Source organism: Sipha flava, unplaced genomic scaffold (genome assembly GCF_003268045.1).
Source record: "Sipha flava isolate LNK unplaced genomic scaffold, YSA_version1 125_pilon_pilon, whole genome shotgun sequence".
In the NCBI taxonomy this organism is placed as follows: Eukaryota; Metazoa; Arthropoda; class Insecta; order Hemiptera; family Aphididae; genus Sipha; species Sipha flava.
In genome coordinates this window covers 387,170-408,878 of record NW_020271751.1, presented here as the reverse complement: position 1 = coordinate 408,878, position 21,709 = coordinate 387,170, and the positions used below count along the sequence as shown (strand labels likewise).

The window sequence follows — 21,709 nt, the reverse complement described above, 5'->3', positions numbered from 1 at the left end:
ACCGCAATGAAGCAGTTACGTAACACTGTGACTTACGTGTGACGAAAATACCAAATAATAGTGCGTTTTCGCACTTGATCAATATACGCACTGCCTAACAGACAGTTGAGCATGGATAGTTTTATAAAAAAACAAGTTAAAAATTAATGATAAGTTTACACTGTTAATATAAGTATAACGCAATTAAGCATTGAAACTAGACGTTCGCTAATTAGGTAATTAGGAAGAGCGGTAGCGCGAGATACGTGCGTATCGGTCGGCTGTCACCGCGGAACTATTTTTTCAATTTAATTTTAAAATTCAAAGGTTATTTAATAAATTATTATTGTATTTACTTTACGAAGAGAAATTCGTCGTATCATTTTCACACCATCAATGTTGGAATATTTTTTATATTACTATTATAAGTTTAAAGCTTTAATAATAAATTTGTTTTTATTATTTGTTTCAAAATTAACATTTTTTAGAATTAAGAATTGAAAATATAATCAATTGTATCTTAGTTTTATTATCTGATCTCAAGAAAAAAAACCTTCTTCTCGAGTTTTATTTTTTAAATAGTAAATAGGTACATAACATTATGTGACCAATTATTCAGAAAAATAACCATTTCCAAAATAATCAACCTAATGCTGAAATACATTTTTTTCATCCGAAATATATTTCTTTAAAATCACGTTGATATTCGCATTTTTATTATGACCGAAAAGTATTTCCTATTATTTACTCTTTACATAATATTAGGAATCAGCTGGTTGTAATTAATATTACATCGCATTCATTATTAAGCTTATTCCCTATAATGCATGCATATATTAGTGTATAAATTGTTTGTATAACGCATCTAATAACTCTGATGATCTGAAGTAATTAATAATAAACCACATGTATTATATCTACGCAAATTAGTTACCTTATAAATTGAAATGTTAGAAGTTAGAATCAATGCTTGCGGTCAGTTGGCTTAATTTAAGTTTTTTCTAAAGTAGAGAAGTTGGCTTGCTCTTATTAAATTGCCAACTCAACTGCTCATTTTAACAAAGTGCCAATTAACATGAGATGGGGGAGGAGGACGTCAAATCTGTCCAAAAATATAATGATTTGTACTGAATACATATGTATACGTATAGTACACGTCTCATTTTTAAGATTTACAAAAATTCAATGGCTTTATAAAATACGTTATTATATTTTGATGACGTGCTGTCTTTGGAATAGCTAAATAATTTAATTAATTAATTAAATTAATGTTCTAGAATTATTCTTCATTGTGACAAATACAAGAGTTGCTTGCATTCTAAAATTACACTATTGCCATGAAATACGGTTGAGAACATTTTACCTTTCTGTTTGAATGATTGAAAATAAATTAAGATTCATAAAAAAGTTAACGTTGACCTACAAAACTAATTAGATTGGGTACGAATTTACGTGCATAAGTTTAGTTGTAATAATTATAGTAATATAAATAAAATGTGTTATATTACTATACTATATCAATTCCCAAATAGAGTAATCCATCGAGTTCTAAATATTTTAATAAATTACCCGAATCAGAATTTTCTACATACCTCATATATTTTGACGTTTTTTTTTTAATTGGTAATTTTTTTTTTTACCCTATTCTATCGTAATGGTTTTTAAAACCTTATCTGATTGAGTTTCATTTAGTACTTTAAAAACTACACATATTACTGTATGAAAGCTATAAAATTGGCTATTGAATGTTCTGTGAACGTTTTTAGCGATCTTCGTAGTCCTAGAATGTTATGAACTATAATTAATATATTAAAATAATTTTAATAAATAAATAATATTAATAAATATTAATAATTTTATGAAAGTTAACTACTATTGTTCAACGGTTTCATTGTCTATAATTTCATTTTTAACGGTTTGTATAACTGTCCAAGACAAAATCTGAAAAAAATTTGTCAAATTTCTTCACTGGATCAAATAGTAATTAATTCTAAAAAAGCATCTTCTATTTTCTTATGATTTAAAAATTAAAAAACAAGAATCGGTTTAAGCCACTTCCCTAGATCATCAGATATTTGTATGCATTCAAAAGTTTATTTTCGTTATTTATCCAAACAAATTAAAGATTTAATCAAAATTATATCCTTATAATTTATCCATATTATATATATAACTTATAAAAATATTTTTCCATTTAATATTATTATATATATTTCATTGTATCGGGCAGTCTATCAATATGGTATTAAATGTTGTGTTAGTCTAATTCAGAGTTCATTAAAACCTCTGTAATTACAATAAAATCAAATCATATGGATATGCTTTTATAAATATTATTTAGAAGGGTCTATATTACAAAATTATAGAAAAACTAAAAGTTTTCCTATAAAAAAATCGGCTTATATAAATATTGCAATAGTGTGGGTAATAAATAAGGTGATCATAAGTAACAATTTAATATGTAATAATATTACATATCATAACATGATAAATAAATTTTATAAATAATATTTATAGATAAATACAATTATTCACCTTTATTTAATTGGAATACATTTTTTTCCCTTCAATTATTCGAACACTCGGTAATACGAAAACTTCTATAAATCGAATTTTTAGCTCGGTCCCTTTTATTTTGAACTATCGAGTATATAACTACTGTATTTATAAATTTACTACCTACACCATTCATAAACTCCTGACCTTCACACAAGTTTTGCTTTAAGAAGAAAGGTTAGTTTATTAATATAAGAATGTATGACCTATCTGATTTGATTTCTTATAAAAAAATTTTAAAAAAATATAATATATATATGTTCAAATACACTATTTTTTGACACATTGCTTATCCCAGATGTAATATACAACCAATAATATCTACATCAGAAAACACTATTTTTGCCGCTTCATGCGCTCCAAGTTCAAAATCCAAGTGCAAATTAGTTATATTAAATATTTTGTCTGTAATTTTCAAACATAAATCAGTAAAAATTGTTTACTTGTCAATATACGTTTTTTTTTAATTTGTCATAAAAAAAAGTTAACTATAGGTATATAATGACCTTTTTTTAATTGTATAAAGCTGTGTAAAATGTTTCGGCACTGAAATGTACTGTTGATAAAAAAAGTCGGTAAAAATCGTGATCAATTCTGTATTTTTCACTATAGTTAACATATAAATGGGTGATTTTTTTGGTATGTGAATACATTTTTTACCTTTATAAATACATTCAACTATAATCATTTGGTTTTTCCTTAAGTTGAGAAACTACTTCATTAAGTGACTTAGGAAATAGTGGATAATATTTTTTTTTTTCTTTCAGTAATCACGGCTCTTTCCTAACCGTATTAAAATCATTATGGCATGAAGATGGATTGTTGTCTCTCAAAAGTTTTGTTGTGCGTATTATTTTATAAGGTTTTGTTGAAATGAAATTGACGGATTTAAGTTTGCAGTTTTCACGTAAAAGTTGACGTTCTATGGTTGAGGTAGGGATTAGATAGATTGTTCTTATCTAGACGTCAATCAGTGCGGTTGTTTCTGTGTCGTTCTTGTGCATTACGTAATCTTCCTTTTAGTTTGTATAAATTGAATATTTATAATGTCTATCTGTGTTTTGTGCTCAGCTAAAATAATATCAGCTCCATCAGTATCATGTTTCAACTGCTTAAAATTTTGGCACGCTAAATGTTCAAAAAAAAATTTAATCTTCAAAGTTGAAACTTGATAATTTAAACAAACAAAAACGCCTTGGTCTGATAATAATAACAGCGGAACATAACCAAAACTTACAACCCGAGTTTCTGACTATTTTTAGTAGATCTACAATTATTTTTACCAGAAAATAGTAAACGACATGATGATGATTATTATTCATTATAAACTGTTAAATTACGTCGATATTATACACATAATTATAACTGGTATAGACCACAGTTATATAAAAATATATATATTTATAATTTATATCATTGATTAAAACAAACATAAACACACACACGCACATACACACGCATGAGCAAGTACATACATGCTTACAAAATGTTTGCACAGAGTTAATATAATGAAATATTTTACAATACAAAAAATTTGTAAATTTACTTTGTCTATATTTTTATTACATTTAAAATTAATTCATGCCATTCGAGTAGTTTATTTGAATACGTAATACATTTTCAATTTTTTGAGTTGTTTGGAATAATAGGAACAAGAACGTAGATAAAAAATATTTGTAGGTTGAAAGGTTCAGTGGCGTAATTAGGAATTTGGTTTGGGGGGGGGGGGTTATAGGTTTTAGCAAAATCTGTATACCTCATACAGTAACCCCCCATCCCACCATAACAACATTTTTAATAATTTAATTTTTAATAATAATAGTAATTGTAATAATAATAATAATAATCATACTATTACAATACAATAAATAAAAATAAATACATAAAAAAAGTTTTTGAGGGGATCCATCCCCCTAATCTCCCTCCATAATTACGCCCCTGGAGGGGTTATGGTTGTATACTTTTTTAAATATAAGTATAATCAACAATTATACAGAATTTCAACTGTTGAATTTTATTTATTTCTCAAAAAAATTATTATTTTCTTGGTATTATAATATTTGACTTCTGATATTTGTTTTGTGAAACAAATGTATAACTATATGAAACTATATATTATGTAAGTTTTAATAAATATAAAAATATAATTTTTAAAGTAGTCTGATAATTTGTCAATGATTTCATCGATATTAATGTCAAAATCTGAATACTCTTGAGAGCTAATTCTATCAGCCAGTCTTTCAAATATTATTTCTTAAATGAGTTTTCAGTTCTAAAATAATGAAAACGATCACTCTAATTTAACAGTTGTTACAGATAAAGTAACTAATGCTGTCGAAAGAAAATATATATTTGGATAAGAATCACTTAAAATTTTATTTAAAGTAGTTATTAAACATTTTGGGTAATCCTCATCAGATACATTTTGTCACTATTTCCTAGTTGAATAAAAACATGATACAACACTGGCAAAACATAGTATGTTTATAGTACTGTTTTAGTGAATTAGTTGGTGTCTTATCTCTAAAAAATTGGAGACCAATATTTTTAAGAACCATATCATTTTCAAGCACTGTTTTTATGTAATTAGAAAAAATATTTTAAAATGGTTATCTTTATTATTATAATTTTTTATTTTTCTTTATAATTTGATGTATCATCTATTCGTTCATAATAATAAAACAAATTAATTTTAACTTTTTGTAATAATTAAATCGATGTAAAGTCAGGACTATCAGATTAAGAGAAATGACTAAATTCGAAGTATAAATGGCATTAGATAATTGAAACACGATTTTCGATATTTCAATACTCGAATAATTTTCTAATTATTTTAAATCATGATGGTTTAATATTACATTTTGAAACGAGTTATACTTTTATGACGCTCAGTTCAGTGAGTCTTACACATTTTTATTAAAGTTAACTGGTGAGCATCGATAATACATTTTTTTGGTATTTTAAATTAAAATATATGATCTCCGTGAAGAAATTCGAAAAAATGTATCGACTGAATAAATCGATTCGATACAATTTTTTTTAGCCATAACATTACATAGGTTATTTATTGTTAAGTTCAATGAAAGTGGTAAGCAATAAAAGTATAATGTATATAATATCTCACCTGTGATTTGTTTCTGAAAATCTTTGTTTGCCTACTCTTATAGATAATTATGGTATATTATATTAAATATCAAATAATGTAATGTATACGTTATACATTTTCATTTTTTATTTTGTATAAGTAAATTAAATATTATTAAAAAGTAATCTAAACAAATTTTAAAATTGTTTTTTTTTGAATGAAAAATTGAAAATTACAATTGTTTATATCACACTATTCATCTATTATTTTTTAAGAGAAAGATATCAATTTAGGAAAAAAAAATTGGTAGTCTTCTATCCATTTTATTTGTAAAAAAATAAATATTGGCATGTATGAGATTAATTTACTTAAAATATAAAGGATTCTTTCGTGTATTTTTGTATAATATTCCGCGTTGTTCGGTGAATGTTTAAAGATTTCAAAATATTTTGATAGCTTTACTGTTAAATCCAAAAATATTTATCAGGTACTTTTGATATCGTAAGAACACGAATGAAAATTTAGATCTGTTATTCCTTTAATTACAGTTATTTTGTTGACATATGTCATATTTGATTAGGTTGTATTATTTTAGTAAGAAAAGCATATGATTGTCAGTAAAGAAAAATGGTTATTGTGATAGTAATACCGTAACTCGCGTTACGCTAAATGTTAGCATTATTTTAAATTATTTTAAGTTAGTTCAGTTATCTTCTTCTTCTTTTACAAATGCTTAGCCTTGTCATAGTTAGAAAATAGATCTCCACTCCTCTCTCCTCAATGCCAGAGTCTTCATTTGTGAATATCTACTACATCCAACCATTCTAATTATCTCTACTATGAATGTCTTCCTCTTCCTTTGCGTCCATTGATTCTTCTTTCCATTATGTTGGTTATGAAAGTGTTATGTCTCAATAAGTGTCCTATAAGTTTTCCGCTTCTTGATTTAATGATGGATAGTAAAACTTTCTTCTCTTCTACTATTTGGAGAATTTCTTCGTTGATCTTCTTTTCAGTACAACTAATACGAAGTACTCTTCTCCAGGTCCACATTTCCATTGCTTCGATTTTTTTTTTTATCTTGATATGTTAAGGTCCAGGTTTCACTGCCATATAATAAAATACTCCATACGTAGTTTTCGGCAAAATTTTTTCTGGTTTTAAGACTAAAATTTTTGTTCGTAGTTCAGTCATAACCCAGAAAATAAAATATTCAAAAATATTGTTCATACAAGAATTTAATATATACAGTTCTTTATCAGTAAGTACTAATAATGGATTCTCATCAGTCAACAGTCATAATTATAAGCCATGTTTCATTTTTCCTCACGTGGAAAATTTTAGACTGTATTATATACAGATCATCAATTCTTATATTTACAGAAGTAAATAAAAATGTATAGGCCGGACAATAATATATAATATAATCTTGCCATAATAAAGCTTTGTTGTGTCAACTAGAATATACAAGGTTAATATAGTGTTTTATTTATTATGTGTTAGTTATAATAAAATACGTTTTCATTTTAAACCTCTTATATGATTTTATTATTAATTAAATTATATTGCGGCCAAAATTCATACTAATGATACATTTATATTACATTATACAATTGCATACATACAGTATAAAAAATCTACTTTTTTTGTTTAATACAAAGTTATTTATAATATTTTTTCTATTGTTATGACTACAACTTGAGTTATTTCAATAGGAATAATAATAATAAATAAAAATAAACATAGATTATTAGATTGAATTATATTATATAATTTTTTTTTATTTATTATTTTTTATTGAAACTTTGTAGGTTTACAATTTATTTAAACAGTATTATTATGTAATTAATAAGGTAATTTAAATTGTTGCTGAGATAGACATATTAAATTCGGTCAGCGAAATAAAATATATAATATTAATAACAGAATAGGGACTGTCGATGTACAATACATACCAGATGGACAGTTAACAAGAGAAATTGTAATGTACAATTTTTGTTGATTAAGAAGGTTTTCTTATCTCATAACAACAGATTAATGATTTATGTTATGAAGTTATGTATTGCTTCTATTTCGTGGTGAATTTTGGTAACATCATAAAGACATTTTAATATTTAAATAATAATAATAATTGGGAAAATTAAACATAAGGACTTCTATATTCAAATCATTAGGTGAGTGACATGAAGAGTGAAGGTATAAGTTGTATTTTTATCGAACTCATCATCAATTAAAAATCTATATTGACATTCTTATCACTACACACATAGATGGGCAAAGGAAAGTATTTGAGTTTAGGTAATATGTATGATATGGTAGTGTGTCTATCATGTATACAAAATCGTTTATATTTTTATATTATACAACAAATTATATTGAATAATAATAATTATAAATTATTAGCTACCTGTGATGCTTTCTACGATGATGAGTGTCTTGTGGTGTTTCTGAATATTAACATGTACATTTTTTACTATTTCACAGACCTCTATGTTGAAAGTTTCCACGGATATTTATTTGTCAACGCTACGTTGGCTAGTTACTGTAATTCCAATACTACGAGCATAATGTTATTTGTATTGGACTAAAAAAAAAAAAAAAAAAAAAAAATATATATCTCGTGGATTCACACTATGTGATACATATAAACATAATATTAATTATAATTTAAATACCTCTGATAAAAGTCAATAGAAATTGGTTTGCATAATTTTTATAAATTCAAAATACTGTATACCAAAATACCACAATATCTTCAAACAAACTCATCTGGCATCACATAAATCACAAAAAAAAATCTTTGAGTGTAATTCGCAATTGAAAATTGGTTTTCGTTTCCATAACAACAATTTCCTTATATCTTTTGGCAAACGGCCTTCATGGCGCATGATTGAATTGTTCACAAAAAAATATACAGTAAATATTATATCGTTCGAATGATTGATATTTGATATTATAGAATACTCATATAACAACTATGTGGATAAGACAAATATATTTTGAGTGTATTTCGATCCTCAGAAATCTCAATGAACAAGTATTTGGAAAAAATTATATGAATATAATTTTCGGGTACTGTAAATATAAATTTTGTTTCGTAAAAATAAATAAATTAATTGCTACGCTATAAGAATAATGACAGTCAAAGATTTTACCAATGATTTTTTAACAGATTAGAAAAAATAAGTGCAATGGATAACTAGATAACAATCGGTGGCGCGTTGCCATTATAAAGGTACTATCTTGCACACTTGGAAAACGCTTGCCTGGAGGAAAACTTCTGAATACGTATGAAAATTGCGATAAAAATAAAAATGGTATTCAAAATTAATAATATAATTCCTCAAAATGAACGTGTTCAGAGAAAAACTTTAGAATTGATTACACGAATGCAAACAATTAAACGAAATTGTGAGAAAAGAGAGAAGAACTGTGTCCGAGTGAATGAAAACAACCGAACGTTAAGAGTAAGGACGTACTTATTCTCAGCCGAATCGCACTTAAGTCGAAAACAGGTAATTGTCATATATGTCTCTCCCCTCTCTCTCTTTCACACGCACACATACGCACACATTTTAAGGGAATGAGACGGGCAGCCGCGCGGTAACCTTGGTTAGACAAAAGTCTAATTTTTATTTTTGTTCTCGAATTGTACTCCAGTTTACGAATATGATGGCGAGAGTTGTAAACCCATTACGAACACGTTTGACGAATCGGTGATGTACGATGAATAAGGTAATATTTGGGGGTGTAACAATACATTCGTTTGCGTCAGTGCGTCAACGGAAATATTTGCGAATCCTGTTCATATAAAAATTTCGGAAGTGTTAACAATATCCTCAATCGATACGAAAATTAACATGAATCACTGGTGATGGTTCCGAGTTTTTTTTTAGTTTTTTTTTTTTACGAACACCCATCGACCGTGTTCGACGTCTCACGTCTCGCGTTAATTGCTGCATCGTTCAGCTTATTTTGTTCGCACGTGAATCGTGCGCGATACGTTTGCCGCAAAATATATCTAAAGATGTTGTCTGTAGAGGGCATGCGCTGATCAGCGAACGTTTTGGCGTCGTTCGACCGGGAGAGTAAAAAGTTTGAATTCAGTACGCCGTCCGCCGTCGCCCCATGTATTGCGTATCGAGTCGTTCGTCCGCTTTGGATTATCGAATCGCGTATTATTTGTGTTTAATATTTCGCCCGGCACATACATTTGACGAATGCACGTGATTTGAATTCAAAGGTTGTGCGGACCGTTTTAATTTCGCTCGATTTGTGCGTCAACACCGGACCCGTGGGTTATCCATTATTATCGAGGTAAATAAATTCGTAATATATTTTACCAGTAAAAAAAATTCATCTTAGATACGTGTATGATATTGTTGGAGAAAAAAAAATATGTATACATCCTTCGAAATCGTTTTACAGTTTACAAGTAGATAGCTGGTAATGATTAATATTTTATGAAGTGATGTTTCTGTTACTTATAACATCATATTTTAACTTTTTTACCATCCGTTCATGATCGTAATGTATTTTGCGCTATACATTTTGCAAATAATGACAATAATAAAATGTATACAAAATATAATAACCACAATTGTGCTTTAACATGTAATTCTGCTAATAAATATATAATATAATAATGATAATAACAAATATAGTGATTTTCGTAATGTTGTATAATGTCATTATTTTTGAAAATTGTATAATAATATATTTATACTATAACAATGCTAATTTTTTGAGATAGTTCAATTTTATAAATTAGGTGTACAAAAATAAGTATATCCCAAAACTATTAAATATCACATGATGTTTTTATGTCAAGTATATAAACATAAATAAATAAAAACAAGATTTGTGGGTTTAATAAATAACAACTGAACTCTTTAGCTTATTGAAGTGATTAATTTCATGTTAAAGTTACTAGGTTTAAAAAATTGTTAGTGATAAGTTGGAAGTATTAGAATTTTACACTTAACAAAATTGCATGTATTGGGGTTCCGAAATTCAAAATTTTAAGAATTATTATATAATATTGCTAACTATAAATACTGATTATAAGGAAAAAAATGTAACAGTTCTATAATAATAATTATTAAAAACTCTTACATTTTTTTTTTTTTTTTTTGTTAATTTAATTATTAAATAATAATTATTTAAAAATGTTTAAGTTTTTTAAACCACGAAGACGCACTGCGCTGGAACAGTACGAGGCTGTGGAAAAAGATAATATTATAACGAAATACTTATTTTTAATTATTCTTTTGTAGTGGAACATGTAATTATTTGTTCGTCAAATGCATATATGTGATAAAAAAAAAACCATTTATATTATTTTTAAAATTAATATATTAGGTGAGAGATGATGAACGGTCAGCGGTTAAAATCGGTTACATAGGTAATCTCAAATATAAGATTGGTAGAAATCCGATTTATCATGCATATGATTTTTTATTTTATGATAACCTAAAATTGTTGTTCTCTTTATATTATGTTATTATCTAATAACAGAATTTTTTGTTTTTGGTTTTTCAACATTTCTATTTTAATATTTAGTTTTCGAAAAAAGTTATGGTAAGTATTTGATTCATCTTACTTAATTAGTTATTAACCTGTTGTATGATAAATCTTATGTAGTAAAAAGATGCTTGCAGTTATAAAACTCTTAGTTAATTTATTTGTTGAGACATGATGGAAAATAAAATTATTCATAGCCGGCCCATACCGATCAAAACCGATGGGGCAATACTGATCACTAGGTTTAAGGACTTCTAGTATTTGCATACTTTTTTTAATTATTGTTAAATATAGCAGAGTGCGAAATAAATTCGTTTCTTGGTGCCATGATATCAGATCTAAAATTTGAATGTGCATATTTTTGCGGATTTGATAGATTATACAGGAGAGTGCATATTTTAAAATTGTTATGCTTATTTTGCATATTTTGACAAATTGTTCTAATTTAAAATTAAAAATTATAGATACATATTACTATATATACATATTTCCACCTATCGAAAAAAAAAACTTACTAAGAGGACTTAATACTTCCAGTAATATGTTATTGGAAAACTACCTCTCATATCTCGTTATAATTTTTGTGTAAATATAAATAATACTATATTGTCGTATCGACCGTATAACCCGCTGGATATTGACCGGATGTCGATAAAGATAATAATCGATATAGAATAATAGATTATTTGTTAATTGTTCAGTTCAGTCGATTATTATCCATCGTTTTTGTGTCTCGCAATCATAGAACGTCGAATGATACGTAGAACGTTGTACACATATATTTTGTAACATTGTTTAATGCCAAAAGTACAACAGTCTACGAGTAACCGACTACAAAGTTTTATTTCGGAGTTTAAAGATATATTTAAATCCTGGACATGTTTTATTTTGTGTACTATGTGGTCATTTTTTTTTTTTTTTTTTTTAATGCATATAAATGCATATTATAATGCTTATTTTAATGAATTTAGAAGCATATTTGCATGCATATTTGTATATACTTTAGAGCTATAAGTCCCTAAGCCTACTGATCACTTTCAAAATTATATATGTGACTGGTTTTGTTCGTATATTAAAAATTTTATATTATTTATTTTTATTACCTACATTTATTGGTTTTTAAGTTCACTTGTCATTCTGTGTGGGTAGTATGTAGGTCCAAAGTGTACTATGTTATATAATTGAACTAGGTATTAAAAAGTTAAATTTTAATTGAATAAGAACTATTGGTTTAGTCAATTTTATTATTTATTAGGATAAATATCTACGAAACCTAATGTTAATGATTTATCTAATGTTAAATACTCATTGCCAAACATTTCAATAATACAGCTTATTAAATTGAAAATATTTTATTTATTTATTAATATAATAAATTGAGAACAATTTTTTTTTTTTTTTTTTTTAAAAAAAAAATTAACATGTTTTTAAAAAAAAAAAAAAATTAATTTTCTTATCTATTTACATATATTTCAAACATGACCGGTAATACCTTCCAGTTAGTGTAATACCGGTCATTTGTAGTTTTTTAAAACAAATTAAAATAAAATATAAATTATGCATTAAAAAATTTCGAATCCATACGAGTATATGCTGTAGATTATAAGTTTATAAATCCATATTGAGAATTGATTCCAGTTTCAGAGTTATAATTTGTAGAATATAAGGGTTTTCCCACAGGTGATCGACATACACCGTCCTTCCCTTATGTTTTAATAATTTTAACCTATGTTTAATATTTGGTATTATTCGAATCGTTATACATTGTTTTGTTAATAACTCAACATTTGTATTGATTATAATTACATTTGGTAAAACCAATCTTAAGATTGAGAAAAAAAAACTACTCAATGCGACACATTGTTTCAAAATTAAATATTCATACTTTGATAACAGATTTTCTTAAAATTTTCAGTTATTGGTTATTGTCATTGAGTATCGTGAGTAACAAAATATGTTACAATCTTTATTGTAGTTTATACGTACAGTTTTACGAGTAGTTCGTTAGAAATACATTTTTCAAAAAATCTTGGTATGGATAATGGATAATTAATTTATAAAACGGATTTTAAGAAATTTAAACACAACAACACCGAAAACAATTTAATTTCTATTGACTTCATGAAAATGTGTCCAAATTTTAAGGCTAACATTTTGCTGTCAGCAAAGGCTTACGCTAAGATGTATATATCTCGTGCCAGCAGTTATGTCCACTGCTCTCCATTTACTGCTGTCTTTTTGTTTTAAATTCTGAGCAGAGCGTGGAGTGCATTTCATGTTATGCACTAAAAAATTATTTTTATATTTAATCGTATTCTACATCTAATATTTATTTCTTTGTTCTTAGTTTTTTTTACTTATTTTGTTACTGAATTTATAAAAAAAAAAATGTAATCGATATTTATGTAACATTATACTGACAAAATTGAGAGAAATGTGAAAACAGGATATAGAATTTTGATTTTTAACTTGTTTAGTTTTGATAATTTCGGTACTGAATGGTATTATATTACCATATTCATTTTTTTGAAATATTGATTAATTGTTTTTGAATCAGGAAAAATATTTTTAGGGACTCCTTTATTCAATTTTTATTGTACTTGTATTTAAGGTAATTTCATAAAATATATGATACAATTTACAATTTATTTTAAAATAATTGTAAATGAAAAAATAATCTTATCTAAAATACAGTATGTATATTTTTATATGTGCTTTAAAAATAAATTTTCATCAGACCATGAAATGAAATATTGGTGAAATCAATTAAAATCGAGATCCTTTATAATTTAATTGCTTGTAAAATATCATTGATTATAAATGCTAGTATTTATAATCAATAAAAATATCTATCGATGTTTTCAGAGGTTTTTAATTTTTTGTGGATTGTAATTAAATTGTTGAGAACTTCATTTGTCATACAAAAGTCCAAGGTTGGACTAACAAGTTATACCGAACTGAAAAGGCTACTTAAGAACAGAGAAGAGTGGAGGGTGCATATTCAATTGTAAAACCAACCTTAAAGGTTGAATACTAAAAAAAAGTAGAAAGTAAAAGTACAATAATTTTTATATGCCACTATGCCACTGGCATACAATTCAATGCGCATAATTATGATTGTACATTTTAAGTCAAAATTTAGATGTTCCTCGTTCATATCAAGATAAATTTGAGAACTATTATTGAAGATCCAAATAGTTAATCAGAAATATTAAAAAAATTTTTAATTTATTATTTTATTGATGTGTTTTGAAAAAAGAATAATGAAGTTTTTTTATATTACTCTGAAAAAAAAAAAATTAAAAAAAAAAGTTATAAGTATTTTATTATAAATTGTATAAGTTCAAATAAGCCATACATTTAAGTCCATTACGTCATAAGTACTACTGTTGGGTGGTTTCTTAAATTCATATAAATTCATGTAAGAAAAAAATACATACACTGAACATATGTTTATTGTAAATTTTACCCTTACAGATTGTATATTTTCTAAAATAAATGTTAAAAAAAAAATATTACTATGAACAGATTTCTTCATATGATTTTTCTTATTATTTCACGTTACACTGTAGTTTTAAGAACAATACTATAAGTACACAAAAATTACCCCTTTAAGTACCATATGTGTTAATTTTAAATTTTATTAAATATGTTATGTATAACAAATGGAGTACTTTTACTACATTAAACAGTTTTTGAGGGAAAAATATACTTATTAAGAGTTAAATTAATAGTTTTGCTAAGGATGTAAATTATATTTTTATATCAATACTTCTAAAATGGAAAATACCTTTTTATTCAACTTGTAAATTATTCTCGATGGACCAATTATATGTTTTGTCAAAATTATTAATTTTGGTAACATTAAAACAGTTGGTAATTTTGACTCATAATTACCGTTAAAGTTGATATATATTATATTTGTTTACGTTTATCAAAGCGTATATATTTAATATATTTTTTTGATGTATATTTGGGTTTTTTTTTGCACTTAAACGTTGTCTCATTTAGTAATTATATTGAGCTATATAATCTTGAAAATAAACATTTATTGTACTTAACACAATCTAGTTCTTAGGCATTAATGTACGATTAATTTGAAAAACATATTTAATCTGTTTTCAACAGTTGTATTTTTATTTAAAATAAATTAACTAATTTTTCTTAAGTAAAATCATAAATTAACTATCTATTTCAAAATATCAGATATTTTTATTTTTTATTGAATGTACGCTTAAAAAATATAAACAATAACACACTTAGAAATTAAATCGTTTTCAGAATATAAGCTCACATTCCTGGTACCTTTTTGCTGAAATTTCAAACTTTACTTTTAAAACATTAATGTCTTTAAAAAAACAAAAACATAAAGTTTTAATAGTTATGAATTAAATTAAAAATAACATAAGTAATATATTTGTCTGTGTCGTTTCGATTTGGAATTTTAAATATGTGTTCATTTAATGATTATAAATCCAGGAAGACGATAAGTAAAAATATATTTATTATTTCAGTTAAGTAATTAATTTTATAATTGTCCTTAGAATCATTGTCATTGTGTTTGTTCTTAGATGAATATAAAATATAATATTTTAAATTATTTGAATGAAGTATACATGAAAATATAATATTAATTTAATTAATAAAACTACTTACAAGGTAGATGCAATACTTAAATTAATTGATTACCTCTTAAAAACAAAGTATTCACATAAACAAGTATTGTATTCAATAAAATAATACAATATTTGACTATAGCATAAGTGGTTACGTCAACCTGTTGTTAAAATTATTAGCATTTACGTGAACGTAGCTACTAGATTTTGCTGCAATTCTCTGTATTTAACTTGATAAAATCAGGTTTACATAGAACCATAAATAATAATGGTTGTTATTTCTATAAATGTTAACAATGTGATTGAGTTATACCTATATGTTTAATATGAAATCTATGATGTAACTCAAAAGTGTGAATATATTCAGGCATTAAGTAATCTAATTTATGTTACGATCCGTTATAAATACATTTAATTACCTATTAGCTTTGAAAAATTGCACTATTACATAATCATCGACACTTATCTGCGATGAAATTAAGAATTTAGTATCAAAATAAGTAACTATCGTGTTTTTTCTCCATTCAAACTTATTATTTTAAATCAACACACTTTTTATTGAATTATTTTTTACTATTATAAACTTTATTTTTTAAATATTTTCATATTGATGATTTAATAATAATATTAATGATAAAATGTTAAATTCAAACTAGAAATTTATACTGTTGCATTTTTATGTTTGTAAAATATATTAAAATCTAAATTAATAGCTACTCTTGAAAATATATTAAAATGGTCCTGTTATTTATATAGCGTATACTTTATGCATTGTTTAAACGGATAACTAATTAAAATTACAAGAGTGTGAAAAGTAAAACGTAAAGTGTACAGAAAAAAATGAATTACCAACGGCATTGTTACATTTATTACAAATTTATAAATACTTTTCTTTCATATAATGATAAAATGGCAAAGAATTTTAATTTACATACAAAATAGTACACTTAAACACTTTTGTTGATAGATTTTCGTATTGAACTAAGTAAAGAATACAATTTTCTTGTGACCAATATAATTTTTTTTTTTTAATACGTAAATATTTGATTAAGTTGGAGTGAAGTTAAAAACGCTTTGAAATAAATGGCAACTATATTTTTGAATAGCTTTCAGTTACATAGCATGATATTTTAAGTTAAAGGTGGGTATAAATATTGAAATAATTTATGCATGGTAAATTTTTTCAGAAAAATATCACTAAATAGCAGAAATTTTCTGAGAAGGGTGACATTGAGATTTCTTTACTATAAGAAAATCTCTAAATAACAGATAGTTTATATTATTTTAATTTTTATAATATTCCTCACAACTGTTAAGTTAATTGAACCATTATTGTATTTTATTATAAACATACAGACGTTAAAATGTTACAATGTCATTGGAAATATTTGTCTGGTTTATGTATAGTGTAGTTGAATTATCTGATTAAGGTAGGGAATATTTCATCGTTTTACTCCTTATTTAAACTAAAAAAAATACTTGACTTATGAAATAACGGCAAGGTTTGAAACTAGTTAAATTCAATTATTATTATTTTCATTATTATTATTAATTATATTTTTTATATATATCTTATTTTTCTCTTATAAATTTTAATATAGTAAAAACATATGTGATTCAACAGTTGAAAATAATTAAAAATGCATTAAATACATGTAATTTTAAGTGACGTAAGACTACAATTTATCTCTCACCCCCCGAAGCCTCTCCGAATAACATAAATTTCCGAATAGCGGAAAAAATTGCAGCCACTAAGAATTTTTGTTTAAAGATTTCATTCGTTGAAGTTATGTGAGTGTCAAGAAAATTTAAGCGAAAAAATTGTATACTTATTGAAAATGTATTAATAAGTTTACAGTTTACTACTTTCAATTAGAAAAAAAGAATATCTAAAACTCTTTTTCATTTAATCAACCTAAGTTTAACTACTAACTATATAATAAATATAATATAAATATACAAAAAATAAATTCTTTTTTTTTTTTGGATTTTTGGTATAGGCTTCAATTAATTCATCACAGAAAAAATATTGTTTTTGAATAATTAAATTGCACAGTAGTGGTTCTTTTATATAAAGTAATACGAACAACTATACTCCTCCATCCATTTGTAAATAAACCATGTGGTACAGTGATATATGCAAAATCATAAGCGCTTACAAATAGTGGATAAAAGGAGATTTCCTTTGCGACATTGAATGTATATCGTATATATGAGCTCATGTTAACAATTTCAAAATATGTTACACGTAATCATGACGCGAAAATACCTAGTGTTAATTTGATGAAAATAAATTCCACACCATCAAAAACGACGGCCATCGAATATAACATTGTTGTGTTTGTGAAGATATTTTTATTTAATATTCTTAATAATTTTAATTGTTTTGTTATTATTAAAAGTAAAAAGAAATATTAAAAAATAGTAAAAATTACAATAATAATAACAATAATAATATGCAAAATAACATTATTAACTTTATCTTTTGTCTGAAGTACTAACAATTCTAACGTGCATGCCACGCTGCTGGGTTTTATATTAATACAAATCCCTTTTAATGTAATAGACTGGAGGTGCTGTAGGAAATTACAGTTATTAGATTAATAAGTTATTATATTTAACGTATCTTAATTGTACAGTGGGACTTACCGGAAATATAATAGTATTTGATCCGTTTTAAACTAATTTATTTTATTTTAAAATAAAAACATATCATAATTTGATGAAAGTTATGTGATTTAATATATAGAATAACATACATGAATATCATGTAAAATTATAATATTAATGAATTATTGATTTTTATATGAATATAATGTAATGCACTTAACAATTTTCTTGAAATCGTTTTTAATTAGTTGATGAATAAAAGAAAAATCATTGATGCTTGCAGTGGTTAGTTAAGTTACGATGACAATTCTAAAATTAAATACGATAAATAATGCACAAAAAATACATTAGGGCCGAGTATGAATTAAAATTTAAAATTTGTTTTTCAAATAAGAATTAATATAAGTGATATTTGATTGACATAATTAAATATACATCAGTGGAAAAAAAAGTCTAATGGTTCAATCCTTGAAATTTTGAAATTTAAAAAACCCATATGTTCCCTTATAAAAGTTACTATAGTAAAATATACTTATCAAGGTTCAAATAAAATAAACTATTCACTGAAAATCGTGCAAACAAGAATATTTTGTGATTTAATTACGAATTATTTGTGTTTAATATTTGTTAAAAAGGTAAGTTAACAGAAAATATTCAATAATTCTTATCAAAATTGTAGTTCTTGAAGTTACCGTTCTTATGGATTTATAAAAATCTAGTATACCGTTTTAAAATTTTTTACAAAATTCGTACTATTGATTTTGAAATTTACAAGTATTTCAACTTAGTTGGTTACTATTATTTATGGATTAAAAACTAATTATAAAATGTCTCTAATTCGACAAGAATATTTACATCTGTTATACATTTATATAGTATTATGTTTATATATAATAATTAGAGCGCGGATTTTTATGCACTAAAAAGTATCAAAATATGCCATATAATATGCAGTAAAAATCATGAAAATATGCAAAAAATATGCAGTAAAAATCATGAAAATATGCAAAAATATGCAGTAAAAATCATGAAATTCATTTTTTTAATTTATTTACAATTTACAAATTAAACTTCTTATAACAATTAATTACTTAAATACTAAAATATTAAATACTTATATAAATTTCTCTTTAAATTTTTTTAATTTTATTTACTATTAAAATGAATGATCATATGCATTTCAAGTTTTTCTTTAGTGAAGCTATGACGTTTATCAGTTAACATATTTTTAAATACTGAAAACGAACGTTCGACGTCAACCGAAGTTGTTGGGGCATATTTGAAGCAACTTATTATTTTCGGGTCTTGATAAACATCTTCGAGCTGAACGTTTTCGCCTGATAGTACTGCATTTATTTTTTGTAGAATTTCCAGACCTTTATTTTTATTGGAAAGCTCATTTAATTTTGTAGTAAGTGTTGCACCTTTTGGCCCAGGAATAGAATTAATTTTTTCTTTGGTTTCGTCAATTATTGAAAAGCTTTCATGTAAAGTCATATTTTGAGTTTCCAGTTTTTTTATGACTATCACTAAAAATGCCAAATGTGTTGATATAAATGTTAAATCATTGACAACAGTACCATCTTCAATTATATTCAAAACTTTTCTAATACTTTGCGCATCATCCATTGCCAGTCTCTCGATATTTTTTTTATACTTGGTAAGATAATCTGCGTAATATAACGCAGCATTTACCCATGTTCCCCACCTTGTAAGAACTGGAACAGGTGGTAAAGGGATATCATTCATTTCTTCTTTAAAAATAGAGATTCGACTCGGCACTTTTAAAAATATTTTCTTCCCATTATTAATTAAAGTATTAACTTTTGGAAATAACTCCCTTACTTTTTCTGCAAGACGATTACAAGCATGAGCGGTACACGTTACATGGATCATATTAGTATAAAATATCTTTAAAGACTTCCCTGCTTTCACCATATATGACGCTGCGTCTGTTAATAAAAGTAATACACGTTGTTCCATTCCTACATCTGTCCATAATAACTTTAAGGAGTCATTGATAAATCGGGTAATCGTTTCATTGTTTGTTTTCTCCAATTGTTTAGATGCTAAAAGATATGGTTTCCCAGAAAAGTTTTTATTCATAACTCCTACAAGTAAATTTGCAATGTATAAGCCCCGTGTATCAGTTGTCTCGTCAACAACAATATAAATAAAGTTTTTCCCAATTTTTTCTTTAATTTCATTCATTGCTTTTTGATAGCATATATTTACATAGGTCTTTCGCAATGTACTTTCATCTGGTATAGGATGATCAATGTATTTATTCAAAAAATTACGAAACTGTTCGGTTTTTAACTTGTGTAAGGGTATGTCAGAAGAGACCATAGCAAAACATAAATCTTCAAAAAAAATGTTATTAGTAGAACTTGATCTAGAATTATTTGTAATTAATTGTTGTTTTGATAACTTATTTTTAAGTGCAGACACATGGGCAGCTAAAATAAAAAATATAAAAAATAAATAAACAAAATATATTTCTATTTGTATAAGTACTGACCTGTTTTTATGTGTTGATCTACCTGAGACTTTCTCTCACAAACAATAGATTTTCCACAAGGATTGCAAAATACTATTTTTCTGTCAGTAGTGAAAACTTCGGTGTCTTGGTTTGCTGAAGAAATCCATCCTTGCATTTTGTTGCAAATCGAACTACTTATTTTCGGCATGTTAACAATTTACGGACAACGACAAACGATGAAACTGAATTTATTGAGTCGGTGGTATGTCGATAGTTGACTGATACAGCAAGATGTATTAAGATTATAGGTAGACACAAAAGTACATAGTAATCAATTATTTTCTAATCGTCGATGTAACAGAGTGGTATGTCGATAACGACGATAACCGACTGACAGAGCAAGAGCGATTAAGTTGCCCATAAAATATATTTTTAATTTTTCTACTTGACAAAATATTATTTTATACATTTTTTTAAATTTTTGCTTCAATATGCAATAAATATTCAATACATTTTTAATTTTGCCTAAATATGCAAAATTATGCAATAACATTGAAATATGCAGAAATATGCAAAAAAAAATTTCACCATTTGCTTCAAATTATGATGATTCGTAGAGAATACTGACAAAAATCCAAAAATATTAAAAGGAAACAAATATGCAATCGCATAGAAATCCGCGCTCTAATAATAATTTTAATTTTATTTTGTCGCTAAGATAAGTTAAATTATTTTCATAAAAGAAACTTAATTCATTATTCATAAATTTAAATTCGTCTAATAATACCAATGAATTTATAAAATTACTAAGCTTCTTTAGGTTCACAGTTTTTCCAACTTCAGTGAACTATTTTTTTT

At 25.5% G+C, this 21,709-nt stretch overlaps 2 protein-coding genes across 3 annotated transcripts in view; one reads left to right on the top strand and one right to left on the bottom strand.

Moving 5' to 3' along the window:
• Positions 1-6,709: 6,709 nt before the first annotated feature.
• LOC112694238 lies at positions 6,710-21,059 on the bottom strand. The gene is made up of 3 exons (XM_025569645.1): positions 20,891-21,059; positions 19,617-19,898; positions 6,710-6,786 (listed from the first exon to the last, which is right to left on the bottom strand). The coding sequence occupies exons 1-3, from the start codon at positions 21,057-21,059 to the stop codon at positions 6,710-6,712; spliced, it is 528 nt and encodes a 175-aa protein (XP_025425430.1).
• LOC112694229 (neuronal growth regulator 1-like) overlaps positions 9,742-21,709 on the top strand; it is a 327,174-nt gene continuing 315,206 nt past the window's right edge. For both annotated transcript variants that reach the window (XM_025569639.1, XM_025569638.1), the window contains exon 1: positions 9,742-9,937. The gene's annotated coding sequence lies outside the window, so the exon portion shown is untranslated. The remainder of the gene's footprint in view (positions 9,938-21,709) is intronic.